Source organism: Stegostoma tigrinum, chromosome 3 (genome assembly GCF_030684315.1).
Source record: "Stegostoma tigrinum isolate sSteTig4 chromosome 3, sSteTig4.hap1, whole genome shotgun sequence".
Lineage (NCBI taxonomy): Eukaryota > Metazoa > Chordata > Chondrichthyes > Orectolobiformes > Stegostomatidae > Stegostoma > Stegostoma tigrinum.
This window is the reverse complement of record NC_081356.1, coordinates 95,291,144-95,311,574: the sequence shown is the minus strand read 5'-3', so window position 1 is coordinate 95,311,574 and position 20,431 is coordinate 95,291,144. Positions and strand designations below refer to the sequence as shown.

Below are 20,431 nucleotides of genomic sequence, written 5' to 3'. Positions count from 1 at the left end.
AGATTCTTCTTGTATAGACTGTACAATGCATCTTTGAAAACAGCACAAAAATAAGTGTGTCTGAAGTTGCTTTGATGATCTAAAAATTGCTGCTTTCCACACTAACTAAGACAAGCATCATGTAGGTTGAGCATATATTGCCTGCCAAAGGGCTGTATCTAAATTGGATCATGCTACAGTCTTCCCAGCTGTTTAGTAAACAATGGCAGGGTAACAAGGGCACAAAATAACAGTGAAATATACAACTTTGAAAAAAGCTTAATCAGGGCACCAATTATGGGAAATAGAAGTTGCAAAATCGTTAATAATGCACAATCAATCATAATTGAGTAATAAGCATATTAACTAACTATGCAAAAAAAGGAACAATCGTGATGTGTATCAATCTTGAAACAATACAAGAAATATAGCATTTTCATCAGTTCAATCATTTTAATTTGGGTGAATCCTATTTTTTGCATCTACAAAGCAAGGTTCTTAAACAGGAGAAATAAAAACTTCCAAGTTTTGTACTGTAGTGGTATGTAGATGTGGGAATAGACCCCATCTAAGTAATACTATAGTACAAAATTGAAAACAAGACTGCCTACCGTGACAGACTAGACCGAATAAATTCAGAGCGGGGCAGAATAACAGCACTTTCATGGAGACAACACAGCACTGACAATATCGTCGAGAAGGAAGACGAAATATTTGCTTAAAAACTAGTCAACTCAATGAATCAACCAAAAACTTCAGAAGTCAAGAACTTCAGATAATACAACACTGCAGAAGTGCAATTACTAATATTTTGCTATTTCTTCTCACAACACAATGTGATCATCCTTGTACTTGTCTCAACTGATCAAAAATATTTTTGTATATATTAAATATTTTATATTAATAAATAACCTTTCTGCATTGGCCAACAAGAATTTGCTTCTTGAAACATGCAAGCATCAATAAACGAGGTTATTGTATTGAGGAACAGCTCAAATCATTATATTCTGATCTAAGAAAGGATCCAAATTATTTAAAACTCATGAGTATTGTGGCTCATCAATTTATCATGGAGTTATTTTTTAAACTTCATCTAAATGTTGATGCTCTTGAATAAAATTGTTGGACTCCCTCTACTGTAATATGCCATGATTCACCCTATTCACTAACACTGGCACATATCAAAGTACCTTACCTAGCTGATCATACAGACATCACAGCCATCATCAAAATGATTCTCCATTCTTTCTCTATCTCTCGGGATATAACTGTGACTGCGGAAAAAGCAAGAAGTTGCAGGACAGAATTCAAGCCTTTATGATGTTTTTAATAAGGCTACAACAACCATCATCACAATAGAATGCATAATGTATGTTGCATAAAAATGTAAATACAGAAACAAAAGTAACTATTTGTCTTCCTTTGAAGTTGGACTGGATTAACAAAATAAAAACAAAATGCTGGAGATGCTGGAAATCTGAAATAAAAACAAAGTACTGGAAAAACTCAGCAGTGCTGACAGCATCCATGAAGAGAGAAATAGTATTTAAAGTCTGTTTAAATCTTCTTTAGAGCAAATAACTTGGTCATATAACAAACTGATCCAAGTTAAAAGTCGAACATACCATAGAAAAATGGTCCAATTTGAATACTGCAGCCTTTGGGCAAACAAATAAAAGCCATAGAAACCATGAGTTTCTTTTTCAGCTGTGCAACGCAGCTTGCAAATTAAGCTAAACCTGTGCACATTGTAAACTAAATTAAAAGTCAAAACAGAAATCAAATGCTACATTTTTCAGCTATTAAAAGGATACAAGACAAAGGCAAGGACAAGCAAGCACCAAACTATGCTAATATTCATCTCATTGTGAGGGTTTGTCAGGCTGTAGTAGATTTCTGTAATAATATAAACAAGTGTAGCTGAAGCAGCAAAATCCACCAACCACTGGTACTCAGGGAAATAATGGAGAACTGTAGAAGAAAGTAAACGTTTCAACAAGCGGGTATTTCAAAATTTTCATAAAAAGATGTCAAATAGTACCATCTCTTAGCTATTTACACCACATCCAGTTACTTTTAAAAAACATAACCAACCATTTGCACATTCAATTTACGTTGCCGTAGATAAATGGATATTACATTCAACTATCTCAGGCTTCATGTGTGATCCAGGAGTCAATGAAAAGGGAAGAAAGAAAATGTTTATTTTCTAATGCCAACTCCAAACAAGTTTGATATCACAGATGAGACAGCAATGCACTTTACAAATAACTTGCCATAAAATTGAAAATGCCCTGCCAATCCAATAAATATTTATGATAATCTTGCTCCTTGTTGGAACATAATCATTTTGATACAATGGTTTATTTTTATTCATCTATATATTTTCCTTATAGAACCGTTGTTGGAATGGAGTTCACTTTGTTTAATAAATTGATCAATATTTGAAGCTCTATCAAAGTCTTTATGAATCTGGCACTTATATATTTGATTTCTCCTCTTCCCACACTCTCTAGTTTCTGCTCCTAAGAATACTCCTACTTCTAGTCAATTTTAATCTCAAAATAGCTCTTATTTCGTTAAATTATTTTAATCTTGTTTCCATTTACACCCAAAAGGTCCCTTCCAGTTTATAGTTTATTTAACCTGATCTCAAATTTTTAAATCAACTCTAAATTATTCTTAAAATAATATTTATAGCTTTTTATGCACGGGAGGGGCACAGATATTCCATCTACCTTTTCCACCACATGTAAAAAAACTAAGTTGTATCTGTAGTTTCCTCAGCTCAATATTCTTACAATTTTAAACTAACCTACTTTATTCTGTTCTGTTATCCTGTTGAACTCAAGTAAGGTACAATTTGTCCGGTTAGCCACTAAACAATACTTTTCACTGTATCTCAGTACATGTGACAATAATAAATCAAATCAATAACTTTAACTCATCTTTCAAATCATCAGAAATCCGGCACCAAACGATGCTCTTTAGCTCAAGTTTACAGTGCAAAATATAATCAGTTGGATCAAGTCTATTTTAGCTCTTTGCAAGAGCAATGAGAATTAGTTCCACTGCATTACATTCTCTGTGCAGCCAATATCATCTGTATCAAACCAATTTTCTGTTAAAAGGTGCCATGATACCTGCTTCTACCACTCCCCATGGCAAACTATTAATTGATCTATTAAGTTTATGCAAACATTTTTTCTAACCTTTCCTTACCTTCACTAATAAGTTAAACTAACAAGTTATCATTACCGATACCTCACATGAAATAAATTGTCCTTAATTTTTAACATGTCTTAACTCTTCTCTTGGCCTTCTACTCTCCGAGAGAAATACTGTCAGTTTTGCCAGTCTCTCAGATATATTTTCTCATCTCTGGGAAATTCCAGGTAATGATTTCAGAGCCAATGGAAAGAAGAGTGTTTGTGGTCATTTGTTGTCCTTGAGAAAGTGGCAGTGAGCTGTCTTCCTGATTCACTCTGATGTAAACACACACAGTGCTTTTGGAATGTAAGTGCTGGGAATTAATCCAGCGACAGTGAAGGAACAGCAATATACTTTCAAATTAGGATTGTGACAAGCTGGAAAGGATCTTTCAAGTGTTGGCATGCCGTATAGGTTCTGTTTTTGTTCCTCTAGATGGTAGAGACTATTGGCTTGGAAAATGCTCAGTTTGAATTGGAGACTTGGCTGTAATCTTGAAGATGGCACACACAAAACTACTAACGTGCCCCGGTAAAGGAAGAAGAACAAGTATGATTCAGAGAGTATGTCTGTATCAGGCTACTGCTCAACTAGAGTGCGTGGCAGTTCGCTCACTTACTTTTGGCACAAGTCCACAAATGTGACCGAGGAAGATTTTGAGGGTTTGGCTGAATATGCTGTGACTTTGCTGATGTTAGTGTCTAGGTCAGTAATGGATGACACATTGGTTTTATCCTTTTCATTTTTCTGTAATGGTTGACACATGTCAATGGCTTGCTAGGATAGTTATAGCTCACCCACATTGCTGTGGATTTAAAAAAAATATTTATGGGATGAGGGCATTGCTGGCTTGGCAGCATTAATTGCCCAGAGGGCAATTCAGAGTCAAGCACATTGCTGTTAGTCTGGAATCACATGGGCCAGAGCAAGCAAAGATTGGCAGTTTGCTTCCCTAAAAGGACATTAGTGAATTAGATGGCTTTTTCCTGACAATCAACAATGGATTTGTGATAATCATTAGATTCCTAATTCCAGATAATTTTTATTGAATTCAAATTCCACCATCTGCCGTGACAGGATTCGAACCTGGGTCCCCACAATGTTATCTGGGTCTCTGGATTAACAGTGCAGCGGTAATGTCACGAGGACATCACCTCCATGATGTCACATGTAGAACTACCTGGGTAAGGAGAACAGATTTTTTAACAATTAGTGAACCAGATTTCATGGTGACAATTTAGTAATAATCATGGAAAAACTCAGTCTCATTAAAAACAGCATTTTATTCCAGATTCTATTAATTTAAATTCCACTAAATGCAATAGTGGGATTTTAACTGATATCTGAGAAATGCAAGTTGTGAAATTCACTTATATTTTAAGTACCACTTACTTAAGACTTTTCTATTTTGAATTAGTGACATGAGTTTGTGTACATGAAAGAGTTTAAGATTAACTTGTAAGTATTTATTTTTTGTAGTATTTCTTGGTAATTTACTAGAAAACACAGCATTCCAAACAGGCTTCTTAAAGGGTAATGACTAAGACATAGGAGCACGATGAGACCATTCGGCCCATCGAGTCTGCTCCACCAGTCAATCATGGCTAATACACTTCTCAACCTGATTCTCCTGCCTTCTTTCTGTAACCTTTGATCCCCTTACCAATCAAGAACCTATCTCTGTCTTAAATACACTGAATGACATGGCCTCCAAAGTCTTCTGCAGCAACGAGCTCCACAGATTGACCACCACTGTTTTCAGAAATTCCTACTCATCTCAGTTCTAAAGAGTAACTCTTTCACTTGGAGGCTCCTAGTCTCTACTACTTGTGGGAAAAATCTCCTTACCTACTCTGTCTAAGCCTCTCTTTCAATGAGATCCTGCTCATCCTTCTAAAACCCCATTAAGTACAGACCAAAGTCCTCAACTGTTCATGTGAAAAGCTCTTCAACCCTAGGATCATTCTTATAAACCTCCTTTGGACCCTATCTAAAGAGAGTACATCCATCCTTAGATACAGGGCTCAAAATTGCTCAGAATATTCCAAATGAGCTCTGACCAGAACGTTATACTGCCCCAGCAGTACATCCCTGCTCTTGTATTCAAACCTCTCTAAATGCATTCTAGTATTGCATTTAACTTCCCAACTGCCAAGTGAACCTGCACGTTAAGCTTAAGAGAATCCTGACTAGGTCTCCCAAGTCCCTTTGTGCTTCAGCTTTCTGAAACCTTAAAACAGCCTATGCTTCAATTCTATAATGGCATTTGTTTACATTGGTAGAGTTTATGAGCAAACAAAGTTAATAACATAGCACACAAGGCTTTCAAACTGGCTATTCTGCAATTGTGTTTTTGGGCTAGGGCTCTTCCAGAAGATGGAAATGCAAAACAGTTGCCCCTAGAAAAGGGAGATAATTCAGGACTATTAAGAAAGAGTTTGTCAGTGTATGGAGTTTAGCTTAAAAAGTTCCATACTGGAACTTTTGATTAAAATCCTGAAGGGCTGGCCCATGAAGCCAAAAATATTTACATTCAGGTACATGACTATTAAAGGAAGACACTATCAGATTCTCATGACTAGGAATTTAAGCCACAGGTACGTCAAACTTTGTCTACTATTGAGATAAATACTGGAGATTTTCTAAGTATTGTAAATAGATGCTGTTGGGATTGTATTTTTACCATATGTTTTAGCATTTTTCAATGTGTATCAGAAATAAATAGGTTGGTTTATTTTACATTATAATCTTCTGTTTTGAAAATGGTCCAACCCGATTCTAGAACATTGAGATTGCGTTTCAATGAAAACAAAAATTAAAACCAAAGGCAAAATATGATCTATCAAGCCAGATTTCAGTCTGGGATCTCACTTGTCAGGTAGTGACATCAGCTGGGATTACAAAAGTCTCACAGCATTACTGCAGGCCTCTGGATAACTACTAAAAACAAAAGCAAAACACTGCGGAGGTGAAAATCCAAAATTAAAACTGTGTACCTATGGTGAGAGAAACAGCGTCAATGTTTCAGTCAAATGTGGCTTTCCTTTGGAACTGAGATCATGTGTCTCAAGAAACATTAGGCAGGGAATTCTCATTTCATATGTTTATAAATCCTGTATTTTGTAGGCTAATGTATTCAACTAATCATTTATGGGTCTTCTAACTTTCTGCCTTTCTAAATTCGTCAATCATCTTGAGTATTGTTAGGTCTTAACTTATTATATGGCTTCCTTTTAAGTTTGATTAGTTTAAACCTCTCTTCAAGGGAATAATAACCACCTTAGAAAGAATGTGATTTTATTTCTTATCTCAGATGTCACATTTTTTTCTACCCTCAACCTGTTAGCAAATTGTCTTGCCCAGTTAATTTGGAGATTCCTTCTCACCATACTCAAATTTTATCTTTACAGTCCAGCACCAATGTCTTTTACTCATATTCACTCCTTAATGTTGAAAGTTGTGTACCAATTAGCATCAAACCACATCATAGTCTTTTGTGGACATTTTATATATTGGAATTTAAACTGCCTTACCATAAAGAAACCTGAGCAAATGGGATTGCAAACATTTTTGTATCAAGCTATGTAAAACAAAATTGCATTTAATTATGTGTTCAATTTTAATGGAAGAGTAGCAAAAGAATTTTGAAGTAAACATCTTGAAAAAAAAATGGCAAGCACTTTGTAAGATTCATTCAGTATTTTGAGAGTCAGTGGTTCTGCACCATTTGACTGGGATTGTACCAGAATTAATTTAGTCTCTGTCATCTTGTCACATGGCAGAAGAACCAAAATTGATCTCAGTATCCTTAAATCAAAAAAATTGGAGGGGTGGAGCAGTTCAGTACGTGGAGGAAAGAGGAATATAACAGTAAAGATGCCTCCCTTTGGTCATCAATTGGTGAATAATGCTAGAAAATACATTTAGATGTCAGGTAAAAGGGTAAAGTCAGATATATTCAACAGAGACAGTAGGAACTGCTGATGCTGGAGAATCTGAGATGACACGGTGCGAAGCTGGATGAACACAGTAGGCCAAGCAGCAAAGGAGCAGGAAAGTTCAACATTCGGGACGAGACCCTTCTTCTGAAGAAGGATCTTAACCCGAAATGTCAAACTTTCCTGTTCCTCTGATGCTGCTTGGCCTGCCGTGTGTTCTTCCAGCTTCAAACCGTGTTATATTCAACACGCCCTCCAACCCCACCACACCCGGCACCTTCCCCTGCAACCGCAGGAAATGCTATACTTGCCCCCACACCTCCTCCCTCACCCCTATCCCAGGACACAAGATGACTTTCCATATGAAGCAGAGGTTCACCTGCACATCTGCCAATGTGGTATACTGCATCCATTGTACCCGGTGTGGCTTCCTCTACATTGGGGAAACTAAGCGGAGGCTTGGGGACCACTTTGCAGAACACCTCTGCTCCGTTCGCAATAAAACAACTGCACCTCCCCGTCGCAAACCATTTCCACTCCCCCTCCCATTCTTTAGATGACATGTCCATCATGGGCCTCCTGCAGAGCCACAATGATGCCACCCAAAGGTTGCAGGAACAGCAACTCATATTCCGCTTGGGAACCCTGAAGCCTAATGGTATCAATGTGGACTTCACCAGCTTCAAAATCTCCCCTTCCCCCACCACATCCCAAAACCAACCCAGTTCGTCCCCTCCCCCCACTGCACCACACAACCAGCCCAGCTCTTCCCCTCCCCCCACTGCATCCCAAAACCAGTCCAACCTGTCTCTGCCTCCCTAACCTGTTCTTCCGCTCACCCATCCCTTCCTCCCACCCCAAGCCGCACCTCCATCTCCTACCTACTAACCTCATCCCACCTCCTTGACCTGTCCGTCTTCCCTGGACTGACCTATCCCCTCCCCACCTATCCTCTCCTCTCCACCTATCTTCTTTTCTCTCCATCTTCGGTCCGCCTCCCCCTCTCTCCCTATTTATTCCAGAACCCTCACCCCATCCCCCTCTCTGAAGAAGGGTCTAGGCCCGAAACGTCAGCTTTTGTGCTCCTGAGATGCTGCTTGGCCTGCTGTGTTCATCCAGCTTCACACTTTATTATCTTATATTCAACATAACCTGGTCACACTAAGTAGCCACGCTTATGATTTGGTAGGAATACCTACCAAATTAGTGTATGCTAATGAGTCAGTAGCAAAGGGAAAGAGTGATGTAAAGGGAAGATAACTGCTTGGAAGAGGTATTCCAGCAAGTAAAATTAACTAACTGATCACCAAATTTATTGTGATGAAACAAACTGTAAGCACGAGAACATCTCAACTCAAAAAAATGTAGGGCTGCGTCAGGGTAAAGCTGGCATTGTACACATGAGGGGAAAGCTTGTGATGTAGTCAATGAAAGAAATAAATTATGTATTACAGCTGAGAAATTTCAATAGCAAAGAAATTATTTGTGGAACATCGACAGAAGTTAAAAATTGGTCAGCATTTCGTACTAAGGCAGTCACAAAAAATTTCACATGACTCCAGTAAATAAAAATGCCTGAAGAATTATTTTATGACAACTTGTTTTATCTTGGCTTTTAAACAAGATAAATCAACTAGAGATGGCTGCTTTGTTCAGGAAAACCAAAACATTCTGATGAATCTCTCCAATATTTGTAGAATTCTAATAAAAATAAACGAAGATGTACTCAAATACAACATTAGTTGAAATATTTCCACATACACTACAGTGATGTTGAAAAATAAAAGCTAATTTCTCAGTTACAGTAAAAGAAAATTAGTGAGTGTGAAGTACTCACCACATTAAGTTCAAAGGGATTTTCAATTACATAATTAAATGTCCATCTTCAGGCATATATCCTACCTCGTGTATCCAACTCTGTAATGGTCTTTGCTTCCAAATGCAGATCAATATCCTTAGGAACAGTCAGTGGCTTGCTTTCTATGTGCCCATTGTACTTCCTGGCAAAACCACGATATAAGGTGGCTGTAAGTCTATTAATGGAAACTCATGCTCCTTCACTCTGATTCCAGATGGAAGATCCTTACCTTCTCATCCCTCGCAGAGATTAATTTCGAGCACGCCTAAACACTGTAAACAAACACTGATGCTCTTCCATCTTACTTGGAAAGGTGTAAACATTGCTACAGCAACAATTTGCATTCATATAAGAATACTTAAATAAAGAAATACTAAAGTTGTCAATGATTAGATAAAACAGAAAAACAGACAAGAAAGATTGTTTTGAGTTTTGAGGTCTCAAAAGCTTGGTAAAGGTGCAGTTTTAGAGGTTCTTAAAAAGAAGATACAGCATAGAAGGATTTATGAGGGAATCCCAGAGTGGGATCAAGGAAGCCAAATGCCTCAATAATTGAGTGAAAGTGTCAGGGATGCAGGTGAAGATCTGAGGGAGGTTAACTGAGGGAGAAACAGGAAAATTAGCAGTTCATAAGACATACAAGAGCTATTAGATAGATTCAAGGGCAAAATCAAAATCTTTGAATTGGAAACGTTAATGGCCAGGTAGTCAGAAGTCATCAAAATTGGGGATGATATGCATACCATGTTCAATTTGCCTATGATTCAGACATTTTGAACAAACTACTTTATATAAAAAGGGTGAGGAATGGTGTTTTACCATTGCATTGATCAAGAATGGAAAGGAAGAAATTTCGGAGTTTGAATATAAAACAGAGAGGCAAAGTTTGGTGATGACACTGAGAAGGATCTCCATGATGGAGAGGATCTAGGATAGGTTGAAGTTGAACAAGATTGAAATTCCAATCCTGAAAGTGACTCTGGATGGGTTGAAAATCAATAGCACCAGAAAGTGTGCACACAACTAAGACTTCAAAAAGTAACAGCAAGTATGGTGTGTGTGTGTATATGTGAACGAGGCAGAGAGTTTACTATTATCTAGTGAGAAGATTGCATCATGGTCACACCTTAACAGCATGCACTATAATCCAAAGATCATCTTGCTAGCTTCATGGTTACATTTAACAAAGAACTATTTTAAATAAACTTAACTTTATGTTTTTATTGATCCCTCCATCTTTAACAGGCTTTCATTCTAAAATAGTATTGCAAATTTGTGACTTTTTAAATATTCATTCATGGCATGTGGACATCACTGGGTAGTTATTGACTGCAAGAATTTTCCAGATATTCACCTTTACTTCCATAAATTTAGAGGTAAAAAGTATGACAATAGATGTTTCAAAACACCAACCAAGAGAAGTAAAGGGTACAATAGCCTCGTGCTAATGGTGCTGAACCAGACAAATTCAAATCTAACTGTAGCAAGTCAAAGGGCAATGGTAGCATTGTGGTAGTGTTGTTGGTCGAGTAATCAAGAAGCTCAGGCTAATGTTCTGGGAACATGGAATCAAACCACAAAACTGAGGCTGGTGTAATTTAGTTTAATAAATCTGGAATTATATGCTAGTCGTGGTAATGTCAACCAGCAACCTATTATTAATTGTTGTAAAATCTTATCAGGTGCACTCCTGCCCGTTAGGGAAGGAAACCTGCCATCTTTATCTGGTCTGGCCTCCAAGATACCAAGACACATTGCAATGTGGAGAGTATCTCTTAACTGCCCTTTGAAATGGCCAAGCAAACCATTCAGTTCAAAGGCAAGTGGCGACAAATTCTGGCCTTCCCAGTGACACCCACATCCCATCAAAGAGTAAAGAAACAGAATCTCAAAATTAGTAAGTACACTGATAGGAAACAAAATACTAATTAAAGAGCATAAAGGTTATTAATCACCAGTTCTTTGATATCATTTCCCCACTACAAAGGAAGTTTAGGTTCTACTTTGAATGCGAGTGCGGTCTCTCTCAAAAAAACTAATTACAACTGGTGCAATACATTATAAAGGTGTCAAGTAGTTAGTTGAGAAACAGAGTGTAGCACTTATACTTCAGCATACAATGTTGACAAGAATGACCACATTGAATCAATATATGCATTAGGAGCTCTTAGCTTTACCCAATTACTATAGCTGACGATATGAAACTGAACCTATATTTTTCTACTTCAGTAGCAGATACCAACAGTTGCTCGAGATTGGTTTGGTACAAACACATTACTTGCAGGATGAGAGAGCTACAGTTGTATGCAAAAGAGAAAAAAAAGTCCATGTTGAAATTAAAGCTTTCCAATGACGGCCACAAACAAGCTTTGGAACGGAAGGAATTTGCTTTTGAGTTTATTCATGTGTTTAAGAAGCTTGCCCATACAGAACACGATCTGGGCCAAAAGACAGGCAACTCAACATTGACTACTGTTCCTTCCACATCTTGCAATTATCCTTTCCCTCTCTCATCCTGTGCCTACTACATCCTACCCAAGTAAATCACTGTACAACTGCGGTCTAATCACTGTCCACTAATCACTAATGCAGCCCTCAGCTCCTCCTCACCTTCCATCAATAACCAACTGCTCTAAATTGGGCCCATTTTGACAGTGCCTTACAGAACTGCCCTCCCCAACCACCTTTTTTCTTTTACTCTTGTTTGGTCACCTTTTGCCCTCTCCATCTTTCACTTGGATCTACTACTCCCTTTGCAAGTAGAAGAGGAAAAGAACAAAATAGTGAGGGCAGAGGAGTAAAGACAGACTTACATTTAGATAAAATCTTTCATGACCTAAAGATGCTCACAAGTGCTTTGCAATCAATGAATTCCTGTTCCGAAGTGCAGAGATGAGTTTAATGTAGGAAACATAAAAAAGTTAATTTGGACTCAGGGAGGCCCTACAAATAGGAAAAGGATAATAACCAGACATCTTTTTTCAAGACAGAGTCATAGAGTTATACAGCACAGAAACAGACCCTTTGGTCCAACTCATCAAGCTGATCAGATATCCTAAAGTGATCTAATCCCCTTTTCCAGCGCTTGGCCTACATTCCTCTAAACCCATCCAGATGGGTTTGAAATTACATAATAGTACTGGACTCCACCACTTCCTCTGGCAGCTCATTCCATAACGCACAACCCTCTTTGTGATTAAGTTGCCCCTCAGGTCCCTTTTAAATCTTTTCCCTCTCATTTCAAACCAAGGCCTCTAGTTTAGGATTCCCCTACCCTGGGAAGACGACCCAGGCTATTCACGCTATCCATGCCCTCATGATTTTATAAACCTCTATCACCTCACCCCTCACCATCCAATACTCCAGGTGAAATAAAGCCCCAACCTATTCAATCTCTCTCTATAGCTCAAACCATCCAATCCCAGCAACATCCTTGAAATCTTTTCTGAACTCTTTCAACTTTAACAACATTTTTTCTATCGCAGAATTCAACAGTGTTCTAAGTCTGCCCTCATCAATGCCCTGTACAGCCGCAAAATGACATCCCAACTCCTATAGTCGCTGTACTTACCAATAAAGGCAGGTGTGCCAAACACCTTCTTCACCACCCTGTTTACTTGTGACTCCACTTTCAAGGAATGATGCAGCTGTACCGCTAGGTTTCTTTGTTCAGCAACACTTGCTAGGGTCCTACCATTTACCGTACAAGTCCTGCCCTGATGCACCTTACCAAAAGCAGCACCTCACATTTATCCAAATTAAACTCCATCTGCCATTCCTTGGTCCACTGGCCCATCTGATCAAGGTCTTGTTGTACTTGAGATAACCTTCGCGACTGTTCACTAACACCACCAATTTTTGGTGTCATCTGCAAACTTACTAACCAATCCTCTTGCATTCACATCGAAATCATTTACATAATCACAAAACAAAAACAGTGGACACAGCACTGATCCTTGTAGTACACCACTGGCCTTGGGCCTCCTGTCCAAAAAAAATACAACCCTTCACTACCAGCCTCTTTCTCCTACCTTCAAGCCAATTTTGTATTCAATTGGCTGGCAACCCTTGGATTCCATGTGATATGACCTTGCTAACCAGACCACCAAGCTGAACATTGTTGAATGCCTTGCTGAAGTCCATATAGACAACACCTACCACTCTGCCTTCAATCTTCTTGGTCACTTCTTCAAAATAAAACTTAAATCAAATTAGTGAGACAAGATTTCCCATGCACAAGCCCATGCTGACTATCCCTAATCAGTCCTTGCCTTTCCAAATGCATGTAAATATTATCCCTCAGAATTCACTTCAATAACTTTGATGCTGATGCAGGCTCACTGATCTTTAATTCCGTGGATCTTCCTGACCACCTTTCTTAAAATAATGTGAGCACATCAGCTAACTTCCAATCTTCCAGTACCTCACCCGTGGCTATTGATGATACAAATATCTCTGGAAGGGGCCATGCAATCTCCTTACCAGCTTCCCACAAATTTCTAGGACACACCTAATCAGGTCCCAGGATTTATCCACCGTTGTGCATTTGAAGGTGTCCAGCATCTCCTCTTCAATAATATGGACACTTTATGCTTTCAATATTTATTTCCCCAAGTTCTCTAGCTTGCAAGGCCTTCTTCAAAGTAAATACTGATGCAAAATACTCATGTAATATCTTACTCATCTCCTGTGGGTTCCACGTATAGATGACCTTGCTGATTTTTTTAATGGGCCCAATTCTCTCTTTAGTTACTCTTTTGCCCTTAATATATTTGTAGAATCTCTATAGATTCTTCTTTTACCCTATTTGTAAAAGCTATCTTGTATCACCTTTTTGCCCTCCCGATTTCCCTCATATTCCTACTGCTCTCATACTGCTCCAAGGATCCTAGTTGTCCACATCTTACATATGCCTCCTCCTTTTTCTTGACCACAGCCTCAATTTCTCTCGTCATCAGGCATTGCCAACACCAATGAGTCTCGTCCTTCGTACTAACAGGAATATACTGTACTTGAATTCTTGTTATCTCATTTTTGAAAGCCTCCTACTTTTCAACTGTCCCTTTAACAGCAAATGGCCTCTCCCAATCAATTTTTCAAAGTTCATGCTTCATACTATCAAAATTGGCCTTACACCAATTTAGAACTGTAATTTTTAGATCAGGTCTGTCCTTTTCCATACATACTTGACAGCTAATAGAATTAGGATCACTGGCCCCGAAGCACTCCCCCACTAACATCTCAGTCACTTGCCTTACTTTACTATGGAACATGTTAGTCAAGCTATAAATATCATCTGAGAACACCAGTGAGAATTGTCCTACCTCTGTTTGAAGTAGCACATGGAATTTTTAACATGTAGCTGGAGCATAGACAGGCTTGGAGTTCAGCAATGAGCAGAACCAGTAATGCTAAAGGCTGACAAAAGTCTCCTGCCCTGAAGGGTTGAATTCTTGGTTCTTAAAAGCATGGCTTTTAGTGCTCGCATTGGTTGTAAACTTCTAAGACTACCCATGTTCTTTAAAGGTCTCAGTGCTTTTAACTGGGCAAATGTAGTACTTCTGTTCAAGATAGAAGAGACAAAGGAAGCAGGAAACCATAAGCCAGTTAACAGAATTTAGTCGGGAAAATTCTAGAATTAAGAAGGCATATGCTGGATTTAGAAATTTATAATACAGTCAGGCATAAATTAACATGGCTTTTTGAGAAAGAACAGTTGCATTTGACAAAATTTACTAGAAATCTTGAAAGAAGTAAGAAATGAAATTCACAAAGTGATGCCAGTAAAATATTTGGATTTCCAAAAGGCATTGCATAAGGTGTGACAGAAAAGGTTACTACACAAGGTAACAGCTCAGGGTGTTGGGGTGTAATTTGAAGGATTGGCTAACAACAGAGAGAGGGTAGACATAAATATCATTTTTTCAGGTTATTGAACTGTAGCAGTGAAAAGCCACAGAGATCAGTGTTAGGGACTCTGAATAAAAATCTAGATTAATGACTTGGATGAAGACACCTACTCTACTGTACCTAAAGCTGCTGATGACTAAAAATAAACAGAAATGCAAGGTGTGAGGAGGATACAAGGGGTTTAAGAGGAGATATAGATTGGTGAGTTAAGATGTGAAATGGTAAATGCAGTAAAATAATGTAGGAGATTGACATTTCCAACCTGAGCAGGAAACCATTGAAATGGGAACAGTCTGCAAATCAGTGTGGTATAAAAGGGACATGGGTGCCTGTACGCATGAATCACAAAAAAAAGGTATTAGAGTATAGCAAGTAATTAGGAAGGCAAAAAGGACCCTTGCAATTAAAGCAAGAGAATATAAAAGTAGGAAAGTCTCACTACAACCGTATGGGGCATTTTTGAGGTTGTACCTACAGTAAAATCTATAGTCTTCTAACTGAAGGGATATTTTTACATTGGAAACACTTCAGGAACTTATCCCATTATTATTTTCTTCTACAAGTCTAGTGCTGGACTACCAGGCCCAATCTGAATTTCCTTGTCTGCATTCCACAAATTAGATGGGGATTTCAAATTTGTCCCATGGCACAACATCATGGACCGAAGGGCCTGTACTGTGCTGTACTTTTCTACGGACACTAGACTGATTGCTGGGATGAAAATGTCATCTTATGGGCCTATACTTATTGGAATTTAGAAGAATGATGAGTGATCTTATTGAAACAAAGGAAGCTGAGGAGTCTTGAGATATGGAGAAGATGTTTCATCGAGGGTGAACCTGAAAGTAGGGACAGCATTTAAAAATAATGTGTCTCCCATTTAAGAAGGAGATGAGTAGGTATTTTGTTTATCAGAGAATCATTAGTCTTTGGAGCTCTTAGTCCGAAGCTGAACCATTGAATATAATCAAGGCTTAATTAGATTTTTGATCTCCAAAGAAGATCAAGGTGAAAGGGAACAGGCAAGAATTGTAGTTTAGGCCACAAACAGATCAGTCACTATCTTACTCAATGATGGAACAAATTTGATAGCCTGATTGACCTAATTCTGCTGTTACTTCTTATGATCTTAAAAGGAGTGTCTGCTTAACATCTTGTTGGAAAGATCTGTTCTATGTTTGAAGTTTCTAGAATGGGGTTTGAATCCAAAACTTTACAAGGCAGAGCCAACACTAGCAAATTGAGCTTCTGCCGACACCCAACTGCAAGACATGAAGATGACAACTGTGGAGTATCAAAGAGTCAAAAGAAATGGAAACAAAAATCTTCCTTGGCTCTTGATTAATTTAATGATAATTGGACAGATAACCTACTGTCAAATGTTCTGGAAGTGACAACATAGCAACCATTACCTGTCTTTCCTAGATTTTGCTTTTTGGTGCTTTCCAGCAAGGGCCTGAAGTTGTTCTTCCGTAGGATGCTGATACCATTTCAAGCTGCAACAATATAGATGTAAAATTACTGACATTCAAAATGGTTTCCTTCCCAACAATCACTAAATTAATCACATGCACATTGGAGGAAAAAAAATGTTCTACTTTGAACAAATATAATTTTGTAGACTATGGATCTTACAATGTTGTTAGGTAAATTTGTTCCCAGACTCAATCACAAATAATCAACAGCATCTCTAAAAGTCACACAAACCAGCCATTTTACTACTTTCACATTCTTTGTATTTAACTATTTCACTTTTTAAATATTCCTCTTATCCCATTATTATTTTCTTCTACAAGTCTAGTGCTGGACTACCAGGCCCAATCTGAATTTCCTTGTCCACATTCCACAAATTAGATGGGGATTTCAAAATGTATTCTAATTCATTCTACTTTTATTCCATGTGAACAAAGAGCAAATGAAAAAGGCAAAAAAACACAAAACTTGAACACAAAATATGCTTGGCATAGAGACAGGCAGAAGTACAAAAGAAATAAGATCCACACCAATCTGAAGTCACAAAATCATTGCAGGCATACAAAAAGAAACGACGAAATAGGTTGTCAGTCTCTACTCACATTTTCATTTCCTTTCTCACTTCTCCCCTGAACTTTCTTTATACAGGCTGATTATCATTTATTCCATCAGTTACGTGCACTTTTTTTGCTTCATCTTATTTTCTATCGCCTTTGTGATAAAGGGAGGTCAGGATCTGGTTGCCCTATCTTTCTCTCTCAAGGGAATGTACATCGCCTCTAGTTGAATCAACTTCTCTTTAAAGACAGCTCATGTTTCTACTCCAGATTTTACTCCAGATTGTTTGCTGTTCTTTTTGGCATCAATATTATGTGCACCCAGTGCCAGAGTTACTTTCGAATGAGTTTCTATGAAGAGAGGGTGGCAAAATTCTTCTTTCATTGGTTCAGTGCTTGTCTGAAAATGGATCTTGTGCCTTTCTACTTACACTGGGCTTGTTTATAATTGACCAATCAAAAGTTGCCTAGTGTCAGGCTAATGCTTTAATTTTACTTTTCTATAGAACATGTACCTGCGCAGCAACGAGCCCTTCAGCCTATAATGTAGTGGTAAACATGACACCAAGATAAATCCCTTCAATGCACAGTTGATCCATATCCCTAGATTCCTTACAAATTCACGGGCTCATCCAAAAGTCTCAAATGTCCCTACTGTATCTGCCTCCACCACCACCTCAGCAGCAGACTCCTACTACTCTAAAAAACCTGCCCCTCACATCTCCTTTGAATTTTCACCCTCTCACCTTATATGCATGCCCCTATAGTATTATAAATTTCAACTCTGGGAGAAAGATTCTGACCGTCAACACTATCTATGCATCTCATAATTTCATAGGCTTCTATCAAGTCTCCCCTCAGCCTCTGCCACTCCAGAAGACAACCCAAACTTTATTAGCCATGTCTGATAACTCATATCCCCTAATCGTGGCAACCCTTTTCTGCATCCTCTTCAAAAGCCTCCACATTCTTCCTGTAATGTGGTGATCAGAGTTGAACGCAATACTCTAAATGTGGCCTAACCAAAGTCTTATAAAGCTGCAACATGACATCCTGACTTGGTACTCAATTCCCCGACCAATAGAGGCAAGCAAGCCATACACCACCTTTATCACCCTATCTACTTGTGCGACCACTTTCAAGGAGCTATGGACTTGAAACCCAAGATCCATCTGTACATCAATGCTGTTCAGGGCCCTGTCATTAACTGTGCTGTTCCTTAACATTTGATTTCCCAAAATGCAGCACCTCACACTTACCTGGATTAAACTCCGTCTGTCAATTCTCCGCCGATAGTTGCAACAGATCTATATCCCATTGTATCCTTTGACAACCTTCCACAATATTCATAACTTCACTCATCTTTGTATCGTCTGCAAACTTACTATCACACCCATCTATAGTCTCATCCAAGTCATTTATATATATCACAAACAGCAGAGGTCCCAGTATGGATCCCTGCAAAAATCCATTGTTTACCGACCTCCAGCAAAAAAATAACCACACCCTAACACTTCCCTTTGCCTTCCATAGGCAAGCCAATTCTGAATTCACATGGCCAAGTCACTCTGGATCCCATGCGTCTTAATCTTCTGGCTGAACCTACAATGAGGGTCTCAAAAGCCTTACTAAAATCCAAATAGACAACATCCACTGCTCTACCCTCAATCATCTTTGTCACCTTCACGAAAAATTCAATCAACTTAATAAGACATGACCTGCTCCGCAAAGAGCCATGCTGACTGTTCCTAATTAGGTCATCCTTTTCCAAATGCACATGAATCCTATCCCTAAGAATTCTCTCCAATAGCTTTTCAACCACCAATGTGAGACTCACCAGTTTGTAGCTTCCTGGATTGTCTCTATTTCCTTTCTGGAACAGAGGAACAACATTAGCTACTTACCAATCCTCAGGGTCTCTCCAGAGGCTAGTGAGGATGCAAAGCCTCAGCTATGAATCCTTAGGATGGTCAAGCCTCAGCAATCTTCTCTCTTGTCTCTATGAATAACCTGGGAAAGATACTATCGGGCCCTGGGGACTTATCCACTTTAATGCTCTTCAAAAAACCCAACAAAACATCCTACTTGATGTCAAATGCCCCAGCATATTCGCACTCTCCATACAAATCTCACCATCCTCCATTTCCGTCTCCTGGAAGAATACTGATGCAAAACACTCTTTTAGGATCTTGCCCACATCCTCTGCCTCCTTGAGTTGTCCTACCTTCTCTCTAGTTACCCTTTTATTTTTAATGTATGTATAGAATGCCGTGGGATTCTCTTTAACCCTACTTGCCAAGGACATTTCACAGGCCCTTCTTGCTCTCAATTCCTTTCAAGTCCTTTCCTTTACATTATTCTTTATATTTCTTTCTTTATATTCCTCATGGGCCTGGTCTGATTTTAACTTCTTAAACCTTACATATACTTCTTTTTTCCCTTTTGAATAGATTCACAACACTCCTCATCCAAGAGTCCCTTACCTTATCATCCTTCTCCATCCTGGAACATACCAGTCCGGAACTCTGATCAGCAGGTCTTTAAACAACTACATCAAATGTGACTTGCCCAATAACAGCTCCTCCCAATTAACACACCCTAGCTCCCTCCTAATACTGGCATAATTTGCCCTCCCCCTATTTAGTACCTTCTTGGAAGGTTCTGACTTACCATTTTTCATAGCTATCTTAAAACTTAAGGAGTTGTGATAACTCTTTGCAAAATGTTCTCCCACTGAAAGGTCAGTTACCTGGCTAGGCTCATCAGCTAATACAAGGTCCAGTATGGCCCCTCCTCTGGTTAGGGCTATCCACATACTGTTTCAAGAAGCCTTCTTAGATGCACTTAACAAATTCAGCCCCATCTAATTCTCTTGCTGTAAGAAAATCCCATTAAACATGAACTTCTGATTCTCAATGCCACAGCTTGACTAAGCTAAAGTACCTACTCGGTAGCTGCGGCATCAATGCTCTTGCGTTTGCATAATGGCCTGTTCATTTATATAACTGCTTCAGGGTCTTTCATTGCTAAATCAGGCAAATGTTTGCTTAGGTTCTCAGAGCTCGTCCAGAAATTAATCTTTCCACATGGAATGCCAAAGACCATTATGGTTATACTTTCCTGCTGAATTTATAAGCCTCACAATTAAAATTTCAACACCTGCCTTGATATCTAAACATGCACTCAGTAAGTCAACCAGAATAACAAAATATTTTAAAAATCTGTCTGTTACTTTTTGGCTAAAGGATTGGTCCCATGTATCTTAAATGAGAGAATGAAATATCACAGTCAGACTTGAAAATCTAACACATTAAACTAAGGAGCAGAAGAAGCGTAATTCATGCAATCTGTTTCACAGCTGTGACAGAAACAAAATAAAACTTATCATTGAACGGTACAGCACAGAAACCTTTTGACACATTCAACATGTGCAGGCTTTTCAACAGTTAGTTCCAATCATCCACTTCTTTACCTGTAACCTCACAGTTCTTTTTTTTCTTCAAGTG

General features: G+C 38.6%; 1 protein-coding gene across 11 annotated transcripts in view; it reads right to left on the bottom strand.

Moving 5' to 3' along the window:
- tmem161b (transmembrane protein 161B) overlaps positions 1-20,431 on the bottom strand; it is a 75,823-nt gene that overhangs the window by 34,619 nt on the left and 20,773 nt on the right. For 2 of the 11 annotated variants that reach the window (XM_048527219.2, XM_048527218.2), the window contains 3 exons: positions 16,308-16,391; positions 9,030-9,127; positions 1,794-1,950 (listed from right to left, as the gene is read on the bottom strand). In XM_048527219.2, coding sequence (XP_048383176.1) covers positions 1,794-1,950; positions 9,030-9,127; positions 16,308-16,391 — 339 coding nt within the window. Of the gene's footprint in view, positions 1-1,793; positions 1,951-8,964; positions 9,258-16,307; positions 16,394-20,431 lie in introns of those variants that run through there. The other 9 variants (XM_048527225.2, XM_048527224.2, XM_048527220.2 and 6 more) reach the window with 7 other exon arrangements.